Here is a 13,508-nt window from a genome sequence, read left to right on the forward strand (position 1 = left end):
CATATGATAGAGTTCCTCGAGAGATTCTGTGGTGGGCACTCAATAAGAAAGTAGTCCCTGGTGCATATGTAAAGATTGTGAGGGATATGTATGAGGGAGTAACGACTAGTGTTAGGACAGGTGTGGGAGAGACTGATAAATTTGATGTGAAAGTAGGATTGCACCAAGGCTCGGTGCTTAGTCCGTATTTATTCTCATTAGTTTTGGACCAGATAACAGCGAAACTACAGGGTAGCATTCCATGGTGCTTAATCTATGCTGATGATGTCGTATTAGTAGGAAATAGTGAAAGAGACTTAGAACAAAAACTGGAACAGTGGACACGAGCTCTGGAGGAAAAATGTTTAAAACTTAGTAGGACAAAGACAGAGTATTTGGAATGTTCATTTAAAGATGGAGTTACTACAAATAAAATGGTATATTTTGATGGTGAACTGATTGTAAAAAGCAATAGTTTTAAGTACCTGGGATCGGTATTACAGAGTAATGGAGAAATAGATGGAGATGCATGCAGTAGAATTAGGACTGGATGGATGAAGTGGAAGGAAGCGAATGGTGTGTTGTGTGACAGAAAAGTTCCAATGAAGCTGAAAGGAAAATTCTATAAAACAGCCATAAGACCGGCTATGATGTACGGAACTGAATGTTGGGCAGTGAAAAAGAAAGAGGAACAACGAATGCATGCGGCGGAGATGAGAATGCTTAGATGGACGAGTGGAGTGACAAGAAAGGATAAAATTAAAAATGAGTATATTAGGGGAAGTCTAGGTGTGGCACCAATTGATGCCAAAATGAGAAAGCATAGGTTGAGATGGTTTGGTCATGTTCAACGTCGAGACGTTAATCATCCAATATGGAGAGTAGCTGAAGTGCAGATTCCTGGAAGGAGTAGGAGAGGAAGACCAAAGAAGACGTGGGGGAGACGATTAGGCAGGACATGTTGGTAAATGGGATTAATATTGATATGACCCAGGATAGAATTGTGTGGAGAAATGCAATTAGGGAAGCCGACCCTGCATAGGGATAAGGCAAAGAGAATGATGATGAATGAATGCAAGGCTACATACTGCCACAAGAGTACGAGATTAATTTCATACTGAGGATATTACACTTTTACTATGGCCACGATGGGTGCTGACCTTCGTCGCAGAGAAGGCACTTGAAGAAGTCTATCGAAACGTTCATCGCCATATTATAAAGTGTGCTATTACTTTGGAATATTTTTAACTAGATATTACTTCTTATTTAAATAATATTTTTATCGCAAATATGTACTTACCGGTGTGGCCCATATGAGTATCTTTATTAATAGCACAGTGTAGTCCATCCGTTAGTAAAGTATCTGCTAAGTTTAAATTTCCCAGTTTGGCATTTCGGAGATAAGCAGCGTGCTGAGCTCTGGTCATGCTTTCTTGTCCTCCTGCTATAATTATTTCACAGTCTCCAGTTTTAATTCCTTGATATCCTGATGCAACAGTGCTAAAATTTTTGGTTAATTTAAAATCACCTAGAAGACCTGGATCTTTTGTTAAATCACCTAAAGATTTAGGTGTTTAACAAAAAAAAAAAAAAAAAAGAAAGAAATAATGAAACTATTAAATTAAGCGATATAAAGTCGATGAACATGGATATAACTGTCCGGGAACAGTATGTGTCCCTACACGAAATAGCAATTTCATCTGCATTGGACTGTAATGGCCTGCCAACTGACCTCCAGCAAAAATTATTAGGAAAAGGATAATGAAATATGACAACAAAGTGATCTCAGAATACTAGGAACAGTTTAGAGCAGGAAGAACAACTACTAAGCAAATAAGTATGTTAAAATGAATACAAAATAATAGCTATGAACAAAACTTAGGATTATGTTATTTATTGATTTTAAACAGGCATACGACTCCATAAATTGGAGCATCGCTGAGTCGAGAAATCGAGCTAAAAGGAGACTATCTTCAGAAATAAATCACCAGTTTTCCAAAATTCTCCTTTCTCTTTTGAAGGCTAACTACTTATCGGACAGCCCTAGTAAAAGCTAGTATAGCTGTATATTTTGACAAATATGATTAAACTTCAGTCAGTGATTTTAACAGTCCTCGTTAACTAGAATAAATTTTTTTGTTGTGTATGTGTAGTGTGTGGGGGATAAAGGAGTAGAATGCGAAAACATGGAGTTGATTCCAGTTTACTCCACTTAGCCTCTTCTACTCACATCCGACTCTCACCTTCACGTTGGTGTCCCCTGGTAACCGAGCAACCCAATCGGGAGATCCGGTATCCAACCCGGGTGGAAAGTTGGGTCGGGAACTGACGAGAGCGGGTGAAATGGCCCTCCGAAAAGGGGGTTTGGCGTTGGGTTACCTACCCAACCCCGTAAAAATCCATAGTTACGAAATCGAAAGTTAAAGATGCCGGACGGAAATCTCAACGACGACCTATGCAACGAAATAAGGACAACGATCTTAAAGTATTTACCTGGAACGTTCGCACACTCAACGAACCTGGAAACATTCGCAAACTATGCGACATATTAACACAATATAACGCCGATATTACTGCGATACAAGAAGTACGATGGACAGGTCATGGCATAATCCAAAAAACAGACTACAACATATACTATAGCTGCCATAGAACTAGACATGAATTTGGGACAGCCTTTATAGTCAATAATAAAGTCAAGCATTTGGTTATAGATTTTAAGCCGATTAATCCACGAATGAGCTGCTTAACGATCAGGGGCAAGTTTTTTAATATAAGTCTTATTAATGTACATGCTTCAACAGAGGACAAGGAAGACGAAGAAAAAGACGAATTCTATGATGAATTAGAAAGAGCATATGACAGTTGTCCCAGAAGTGACATTAAAATAGTAATGTGTGATCTGAACGCAAAAATCGGAAGGGAAGAAATATATCTACCGCACATCGGTAAATATAGTTTCCATAATAATACCAATTCGAATGGACACCGAGCAGTCACCTTCGCAGCCGCAAAGAACATGATCGTAGGAAGCACATGTTTTCTACACAAAAAAATACATATGGGAACTTGGACCTCGCCCTATGGATTAACGAACAACCAAATTGATCATGTGATCATAGATGCTAAACACTTCTCAAATTTGATGGATGTCCGGACATATCGAGGCGCCAATATTGATTCAGATCACTTTCTAGTTGGCACAAGAATTCGACCTAGAATCTCAAACGCGAAGAAGGAGAAAAGTACCAAAACAACGCGCCTTAATATTGAACTTCTCAAAAATCCACAAACGGTAGAAAGGTTTCAAAACTATATCGAAACTAACTGCATAATTAATGAGAATCTAACAACCAGCGAACAATGGGAAATGTGTAAAAGTAATATTAAAGACGCAGCAAATAATATTCTAGGGCCAGAAAAACCACCATCACGCAATGACTGGTTCGACACTGAGTGTGAGGACATTACAAGAAGAAAGAACGATGCATATAAACATATGCAGCAAAGAAGAAACCGAGAAAAACAACAAAAATATAAAGACCTTAGAAGAGAAGAGAAGTGCATTCATAGACGAAAAAAGAGAATTTATGAAAATAGAATACTGGAAGAACTTGAGGCATTAAAACAGGAAAATCAAACAAGAAAATTCTATAAAACTCTGAATAATGTAAAAAAGGATTTCAAACCAACGCTAAGACTATGTAAGGATAAGGAGGGGCACATACTCAATACAAAAGAAGAAATATTGAAAAGATAGGTGGAACACTATAAAACACTACTTACCAGGGAAGTAGAAGATCGAAATCAACCAAACCCAAGAGCAACCAACAATACACCATTAGAGCCTCCATCAATTCAAGAAGTACGGGATGCAATAAAACACCTAAAAAATAATAAATCTCCAGGAGGCGATGGTATATCCGCGGAACTTATTAAATATGGAGGTGCTACCCTGACTAATCAAATATATAAAATAATACTGAGAGCCTGGAATGAGGAACAAATCCCGGAAGAGTGGTGTATTGGAATCGTTTGTCCGCTACACAAAAAGGGTGATCAATTGGAATGTAGAAACTATAGGGGAATAACCCTCCTTAATACAGCTTACAAAAATTTTTCGGGTATCTTATATGGTCGCCTAAGTGCACATTAAGAGGAGCTTCCTGAAGAATATCAAAGTGGTTTTAGGCCTGGTCGATCAACAACAGACCAGATCTTTGTGCTACGGCCAATACTGGAAAAAACCAATGAATTCAATATCGACACATATTATATCATCTTTTCGTAGATTTTAAATCGGCCTATGATAGTGTCTTAAGAAATAAATTGTATGAAGCCATGGATGAATTCCACATCCCTGATAAACTGATAAGATTGGTTAGGGCTACAATGCGTAAAGTCGTTTGCAAAGTCGAAATACAGGGCGAACAATCACAGGCGTTTGAAACGAATGTTGGGTTGCGACAGGGAGATGCGCTGGCGTGTCTCCTTTTCAACATAGTTCTGGAAAAGGCGGTCAGAGATGCCCGAATAGACAACAGAGGAAATATTTTTAATTAATCATCCCAAATTTTGGCATATGCCGATGACGTGGACCTAGTTGCCCGCACAACACGTAAACTAGAAGACATGTATACCACCTCAAATACCTCAAAAAATATGGGCCTGAAAGTAAACGAGGAGAAAACTAAGATGATGGCATCAACACCCAACAATAGAGCTAGAAACATCGGTCACCAATTCTCTGTTGATAACTTTACCTTTGAAGTGGTGGACAAATTCACATACTTAGGCTCCCTGATCACCAAGGAGAACGTCATGACGGAAGAAATCAAGCGAAGGATAATCCTAGCGAACAAATGCTATTTTGGACTGAGTAGACATATGAGAAGTAGGAACTTAAGCCAAAAAAAAAAAACAAAAATAACCATATACAAAACCCTTATACAACCAGTGTTGACATATGGATCGGAGACATGGACCATCTCCAAGGCAGATGAAAACCTTCTGCTTATATTTGAACAAAGGATCCTGAGAGGCATATTCGGTGGCATCTGTGAAAATGGTATTTGGAGGAGGAGGTACAACTACGAGGTATACCACAGATATAAACATATATTTGGTGGTAAAGACGTAGTATTTCTTATAAGAATAGGAAGACTAAGATGGGCAGGACATCTAGCAAGATCACAGCATAACAACCCTCCTAGAAGAATCCTTGTCACAATCTGTGGAAAGTAGAAATAGGGGTAGGCCAAAACTTAGATGGAAGGATGGTGTAGATGAGGATGGGAGAAAAATAGGCGCAGCAAACTGGCAACGGTTGGCAATGGATAGGACTGACTGGAGTAATAGACTTGGAAAGGTCGAGGCTCTTTCATAGGGCTGTAGCACAATTGATGATGATGATGATGTGTAGTGTGTATTGAATAAGTGGCTTGTTACTTAGTAAAGTCGACTTCATTGTTTTTACAAAGAGACGCTTATTGTTTACCTACATTTGCGGTCCCTCGGGTCAGTACCGATCCCACATACAGAAATGATTTTCATTTATTAAATTTTTTATAAAGAAAATTTTCCACGCAGCCAGGATTCGAACTCACAACCCTTAGATCCAAAGGAAGCCTCTCTTACCACTGCGTCACGGTGGGGATATAACTAGAACAATAATTCCATAATTTAAATTGACAATCTACACTTACCTAAGTCCTGATCCGCAAAGAAAATCCAACCTAAGCGCGGGGCAAGTTGTGGGAATTTTCGCGGCCAATGCAGCTTGTCTTGCGGGGTTCTGACCTTGACCAGCAGTTAAAACCTAACAATAGAGAGAATTTTTATGCAAATCACATATTCATATCTAAATTTAAATACATATACAAAAAAGTGTAAAACCAAGTAAACAACTAACGTCTCGGTATGCGAAAACAAAAACAATAAACAAGTTTTTACGACAAAAAGTAAAAAAAAAACTATAATCGAAATTATAATGTAATTGTAGACAACAAAAGTAATGATTTTCCCAAGACAATTTTTGATACTGATATTTAAAAACTGCTTTTGGTAAACTAGGTGGTAACAATATGTAATAAACAAAATATGTAACAGAATAATTATTACTTCAACATTTCGAATGAACAAAAATTAACTTTCTGCATGTTGATGCGTCTGAGCTATTTTAAATGTCTAAAGCATAAAATCACAGTACTTTTGCAAAACCTAGTTTACAATATTTAACAAATACTTTTTAATTATTGTTCTTCTTCTTCTTTCTTCTTGTATTTAGGCTTTAAAGCCTGTTTATTCTCCAACATTAGCCTCCTGAATTGTTTAAATTATCGCACCATCTTTTTCTTGGTCTGCCAATACTTCTTCGTTCATTTGGTGACTTATCTCGTGCTTTTGTTACTATCCTATCCTCTGCCATTCTACTAACGTGTTCGTTCCACTCCTGTTTCCGTTTTGTCACCCATCCATTTATGTCTTCTACATTGCATGATCTTATGTTTTCGCTTTTCTCCCTATCCAACAGACTTTTCCCTGATATTCGTCGAAGTATTTTCATCTCCGTTGTTTCTAGTAGTCGTCTCGTTTTAGATGTGTCAGGTCTTGTCTCCGCCGTGTATGTCAATATAGGTCTAATTGCTGCTTTAAAGATTCTTGCTTTTGTGTCTTATCTTAGGTGTTTGTTCTTTCAGATTGTGTCATTAAGAGATCCCGCCGCTTTACGTGCTTTTAAGCTTTGTTGTCGTACTTCCTCTTCAACATCTCCGTGACTGGTTATGTCTATTCCCAGATATCTAAACCTAGATATCTCGTAGTGGATATTTAGATGTTGTCAAACACAGGGGCGTAACAGAGGCCCCCGCAGCGTGAAGCTTGCGGGGGGGCCCCAATCGAGCAAGGGCCCCATCTTGTCGTCTAATATTATGTAAAAATCTGCTATAGGTATATGATTTTACTTTGTGTGTTTAAATTTAAAAACGTAAATTTCTAAATAAGCAAGTGAATCATCTCATATCTAGAAACTTAATCCTTTCCGGTCTCACGAACTTTTATGGGTGACGACAATAAACTATAATGCTTTGTACGTGACTATTGAAAGATTTGAGAACTGTAATTTGCCGAATTTTAGAACAATATTTCTAAATATAGAAATGGGTTTTCTCTTTAATCTTTACCTACGTTTAGTATTTCTATACAATTATCCAGAACCGTAACAGAGGCCCCCGCAGCATGAAGCTAATGGGGGGCCCCAATATGTCAAGGGCCCCATCTTGTTGTCTAATATATGTAAAAATGTGTTGTTATATTATTTGCATGTGCATGCATACGTTTTTTAAGAAGTGCAGTATTGAAAATGAAGATGTCCATCCGAATTAATAAAATTGTAGATATATTCGCTGATAGTAGATAGTGCACGAATAAAGTTGTTCATCTCATATTAACGTAATCATTTGGTAATTTTTGTTCTATTTTATTCTATACCAATAAAGATGAAAAATGTAAGTCGTCATAAACAATGCATGAATACAAAAATAGCTCAGTAAATGACATTTTTTGAGTGAAATTATCAGCGTCACGACGGACGTATTTGTTTGACAATTTGTATTTAGGTTCTAGTTACACTCCACTTCAAAGTTGGATTTATGTCGTTGGTTGCTTTTACTTCGGGACACCCGAGACACCCCTCATTGGGGTGAAAAACATACGTTTAAAATAAGTCCGGAAATGTATACATTGACTAATTATAAGCAACTTTTGTTATATAGAGTGTCTTTACCTGTGTTAATACTTTTCAAGTCATTTGCGATTGAAAATGTTTATTTTTCAACAAAAAGTCAACGTTTTCAGACGGGTTTTTCGCAATCAACTCAAAAATAAGTGTTTATCGAATTAAATATTAGATATCGAAAAAATATTTGTAGCAAGAATGTAGCTCATAAGATACAAAAATATGGTGTACTTATTCATGAAATCTATCGACACAGTAAAGCACAGTTGAAGCTCATGAAAAATGATTCTTATTCGTCCAATTCCAAATCGAATATTTCAACCTGAAATAACCAAAAAAGAAGCAATTTTCGGGAAAAACTCATTAAAACTTTTTTCAAATGTTTAAAAAAAAGCTTTATTTTTATTTTTTATAAAAGTTTCTAGCACAAAAACTATACGAGTTACGCTCAAAATAAAGTTGGCCTCTTTTTTGGTAAAAAAACTCGTGTAAAGCTGCCCCTATTTCGCACCCCAAATAAAATTTATCATTAGTGCTTTACCATTTGCTTTAAATATTTATTGTTTATATGATCTGTAAGGTTGACCGGTTCGAAGTTCTTATTTTTGAGAAAATTTGGTTTCATAGTAAAAAATTTTTTTTTGGAAAAATGACTTTTTTTTCAAAATAACTTAAAAAGTATTAGTGATACGAAAAATCTCAGAGTAAAGAAATGTAGGTCTTGCTTTTATAAATATTTTGGCTTTATTTTGTTTTTCTCTAAGACAAAAATTGGTTATATGGCTGTTCAAAATTTGCATATACTCGTGATTAGTGACTTGTGCAAGACCTTTCAACTAGAACCCTTTTAAAAATAAGCACTTTGAACCGGTAAAACTTACAGATCATATAAAAAAGTTAAGTAATTTGTAAGGCGATAATAATTAGTTTCATTTGAGATGCTAAATAGGGGGAGATTTTCACAATTTTTTTACCAAAAAATGGGACTAACTGTATTTTGAGCGTAACTGGCTTAGTTTTGATGTTAGAAACTTTTGTAAAAAATAAAGCTTCTTTTAAAAAAAGTTCTAATGAGTTTCCCGAAAAGTATTTAATTTTTTGGTTATTTCACGTTGAAATATTCGATTTAGAATTTAACGAATAAGAAAAACTTTTCATGAGCTACAACTTTTCTTTAACTGAGTCGATAGACTTCATTTTTGCTTCATTTTTTTATAAGCTAGATACATTTTTCCTAACAATATTCTTTTCGATCGAATACTTACTCTTTGAACTATTTGCGAAAAATCGCCTAAAAACGTGGTTTTTTTGTTAAACAGTAAACATTTTTACTCATAAACTCGAAAAGTCTTGAGTTGACCAATTCGGTGGTGACACTGAAAATTACACGGTATCGCCATTTTTACGTTGATTTACTGGGCTGTAACATATACATGTAGCTATTTGGTAATAGTAAAAAAGTATATAGGTATTTGTTACACATGTTGCATTTAGTAATTTTTTAAAGAGGGCCCCATTTCCAATTCTGCGGGGGGGCCCCGACGGAGTTTGTTACGCCACTGGTCAAACATTTGGTTTTTTCTGCTGATATTATTATATTGTATTTCTTAGGTGTTGTATTTAATATGTGTGTTAATCTTTGGAGATCGTCTTCAGCCTCGGCGATTAATGCAGCGTCGTCTGCATAACATAATATTTGGATTTCTTTGTTCCCCATTCTGTAACCATGACCTTTACGTACTGCTTCTATTATTTCGTCCATTATTATATTAACGAGAAGTGGGCTTAACGAGTCACCTTGTCTGACTCTGCTTTGTACTGGTATAAACTGTGTTAGTTTTCCATTTATCTTTGCCTGTATTCGATTATGGAAGTAGATATTTTCGTTGGTTTGTATAATATTGATTGGTATGTTTCTTCTATAGAGTAAGTGTAAGACGTCTTCGACTTGGATGCGATCGAAAGCCTTTGTCAGGTCTATAAAACATAGATATGCTGGTTTATTGTACTCGATGTCCTTTTCTGTGATTTGTCTCAGTACAAATACGGCGTCTACGCAGGATCTTCCGGATCTGAATCCTTGTTGTTCATCTGATAAAGTTGTTAGTTTATTGATTTTGTTGGTTAGGACTTTTGTGGTTAGCTTAAGTGCGGTGTTCAGTAGATTTATAGCTCTATAATTGTCTGACTATTTTAAACGTTTAAAACTTAAAATCACAGTATAAGGGGATGAGGGTTTAGGGTGTGAGAGTTAGGATATATTATAGGGGTTTTGCTCGTACTCGAACTTCAGCTGTAAATAATGGGAAGCACCTACACATCGGGGTTGAATAATAATAAGCACAAACTTTACTGTGAGCGGTATAATCACCGAAAGAAATAGAAACAAACTACATTATTAAAACTAATAGTTCAATGGCTTGGAGTACAATCAGGCACTCTTGAAGCAGTCTCCGCCATCTCAGCTGTCAGCCGTCGGGAGAACCTACGTCACTCGGTCGGCAGGGTTGCCAAGTATAATTCTTGTTACATCCTCCCCCTTTGGATCAGACGTAGAGTATGGCTGATACAAAACGGAATAACTGGTTATTAGCGAGGGCTTGGAACAGACCTCGGTCATCATACATGAGCATCTTGATAGCGCTTAGGAGGGCGCTTGGAACGTCTGGGTCTCTGTATGGAACAATCAATCTGCTTAGGCAACGAGGTACTACTGAAGTCACTGGTTGTGGTTACAGGTACACCAGAACCTGTAGATTGCTGCGTTGTCTTAGGATGTCGTTTAGGGATAGCCCCTCTGCTTTTGGCTGCGACATCTTTCTGCAACGTGGTTGAAGGTCGACCTCTACTACGTAACTCATGTAGAGGAGTTACAGGCGAATCGGAATCATCTTCCACAAAAGGATGGAGAGCAGACACGTGGTATTTTCCGATCGATACATCTGGGTGCGTTAGAGTTGCTAACTCGTACGAGGTGGGAGAAAGTTGGTTAAGGATAAGGTATGGGCCATCGCGACGAGGCGCAAATTTAGAAGACAGTCCTGCATCACTTTTACTAAGGATGTGAGTCTTTACTAGAACTTTCTGTCCCTTGTTAAACACAACGGTTTCGCGAAAATGTTTATCTGCATACAATTTCGAAGAGTCTTGGCGTAACTCATTATTTTCTCGCGCACTTAATAAAATGTCAGTATGCCTGCGCAAGTAAGGTGTTATCTCGGGAATAACCGTTTCACTCGCGATAATAGCTCGTAAGTCTTTATGCACATCTGTGGGCGTACGTAGCTCACGCGCAAAGTTCAAATAGGCCGGGGAATAACCGGTAGCTAAATTTGGTACGGTATTCATAGAAAAACGTATACTGGGTAGCACTTCATCCCATTTAGTATGGTCTCTTTGAACTAAAATGGAAATCTGAATTTTAAGATCTCGATTTTTACGTTCCTCCGGATTTGAGGCAGGGTGATAAACAGGAATGAGTGATTGCTGAATACCTAGGCAGTATGTAAACTGCTGCATTATTTTACTAACGAATTGGGGTCCGTTGTCACTTATTATTCTACGAGGGGTGCCGTATCGCAAACATATTTCACTTATTAGTACTTTTGTGCACTCCTCCTGTAACGTTTGAAAAAACTCCAACATTAATTTAATATCCCAATTCCCAAAAAGAATGTCTATTTTTTTAATTTATTTTGTGAAGTTCAATATCATTATAAGATCCCAAGCCGACCCTGTATACAGCCATGAAGTATTGCAGCAACATTTCAATGTGTTACAAGATTCCTGTTTATTTGAGACGCAAAAACAGAATTTGTAAGAAGTGTTGACAAAAGTACAGTTCTAATGCGTAGATGAACTTTCTAGAACAAATCTTGAACTGAAAGTTGAGTTCTTGTCAACTAAGCATCCCTAAGGATCAAAATCGCTCGGTACTTCCGTCGTATTTTCCCCGATCTGTGGCTTCAGACCGAAGCGCAGATCAGTCCGGTTTGATTTCTTCAAGCGTGAAGATCGCTTGCCGACTCACCCCAAAAGGGCGTGGTGCCTTTTGTTACCCGCCGGTAAAGGGTATAGTATGTCGTTCTGGAAGATCTAGTGTGAGGGCACGATGTTTTTTTTTACCCCGTAGTGAAGTTGGGTGCTCTTACACTGTGTTTGAGTTGTGACGCAGTACTATACGCCGGCGTGGTATGAAGTCCCTGTATCTTGTCCAAGTTCCTGTTTAAATGAAGTCTTCCGAGTCCCGATTGATGTCCTGATGTAGACATTTTGAGTTCCAGTCCCGTGATGTTTATCCAGTTGATTGCCCCGAAATAAAAAGGAAGCCATGAAGCCCACCTCAGGTCGATGACCCTGCTTGTTTGTAGATGAACCCCCTTTCCGTGTAGTTTGTGACGTGTGATAAAGGATTTTGTTTAAATATGGTATGATATATTTTTTTAAATTTTGCAAGGATCCCAAATGGATAAATATTTTTGTTGGTAAAGAGTTTTGAAAAATAATAGTTGTTTGTGCTTTCATGATGCAACTTGTAAATTAAAATGACAGTGACTTTGACCTTTGACAGCTGCGTCAAAATTTTGTTTTGACATACACTGTCCAACAAGTTCTTTTGTCATTCTTTTGTTATGTTAAATTGAAGATTTTTTTTGTAATGTAAAAGATTTGTAGATATTTTGTCCTGTAAAATCATTTCCTGTTAAAAGTTTTTTTGTTTGTTTAAAAAAAAACCACCGTAAAGTTTTAAATAAATGTTTGTGAAAGTGTATCTATCATCTCATTTCTGTAGCCTTTGGAAAAATTTTAACAGAAAACTAATGCAACTGTATGAAAGTTTTAGTTCAGGAGAAAAGAAAGAATATGGCATAGAAGCCAATAATAAGGAAAGATGTTGTCCCAATGTAACCCCAAAGAGGAATCAATGATGATTGTCCCCCCGATTGGTACCCGTAAGTAAGAAAGTATCCAGTAAGTACCCATAGGTGAAATAGAGGATTTATTTCAAACGGCGTCCCTTTTTGTTAAATAGTAGAAAGATCCTCTAGTCAGAGTAAGTACCCTTATGTATTTAGTTATGGTAGTGTAGTCATCTTAACACCCCTTCACCCTCCCTAACGAATCTACGACCTAGCTCCCGCACAACAAATGAGCTGCCGTCCCGCAACGAGGCTTTATGTGTCTGCTTCTTCTTCTTTAGCCCCATTCTTACCCCCCAGTATCTCTATAGATAGTCTTTCCTTGTTCCCATATGAGCAGACATGTAAAATGCTGCAAATGGCGCCCAACGTGGGGCCGATTCATTTTTCTGCCTCCTTCAGTATCCAGTAGTTGTCTTGTCCAGTTGAATGCTTCAACTGGCCCCGACAACGTGGGGCGTGTTATTTCTACCCCCTGACCCCATTAGCATGTGCCCACTACCATATCCCTTTAGCCTCCTTTCGGTCTCATTTGTACTACAACTGTTAGGCAGTGCCCGTCTTGGGTAGCCGATCTCAGTTTGTGGTGCAAGTGTTTCCGATAACATGGAAGCTCGACTCGTGTCATGTTTTGTATGCCCATTGTTACAAGTCTAGCTTGTAGTCATGTTCAACTAGTAGTTAGCCTATCTACTAGTCCCCAATGTCTTTAACCACCCCCCACTTAGTGTTACATTTGTAACGTACACCCTGAAGTTTGACCCGAGTAAATATCGCCCAAGTCTTCCCATGTAGTTTAGCCCAGATTCCTCTTGTCTTGCCCCCAGAAACTGTTTCATGTCTTTTAGTGCCCCCGAAACTGTTTCAGTCTGTTA

At 37.7% G+C, this 13,508-nt stretch overlaps 1 protein-coding gene across 1 annotated transcript in view; it reads right to left on the reverse strand.

Annotated features, from left to right (window-relative positions):
- The window catches only part of LOC114326614 (acetyl-CoA acetyltransferase), a 55,009-nt gene that overhangs the window by 17,798 nt on the left and 23,703 nt on the right, over positions 1 to 13,508 (reverse strand). The window contains exons 3-4 of the mRNA XM_050647778.1: positions 5,685 to 5,797; positions 1,280 to 1,479 (exon numbers count right to left, since the gene is read on the reverse strand). Coding sequence (XP_050503735.1) covers positions 1,280 to 1,479; positions 5,685 to 5,797 — 313 coding nt within the window. The remainder of the gene's footprint in view (positions 1 to 1,279; positions 1,480 to 5,684; positions 5,798 to 13,508) is intronic.

Source organism: Diabrotica virgifera, chromosome 3 (genome assembly GCF_917563875.1).
Source record: "Diabrotica virgifera virgifera chromosome 3, PGI_DIABVI_V3a".
Classification (NCBI taxonomy): domain Eukaryota; kingdom Metazoa; phylum Arthropoda; class Insecta; order Coleoptera; family Chrysomelidae; genus Diabrotica; species Diabrotica virgifera.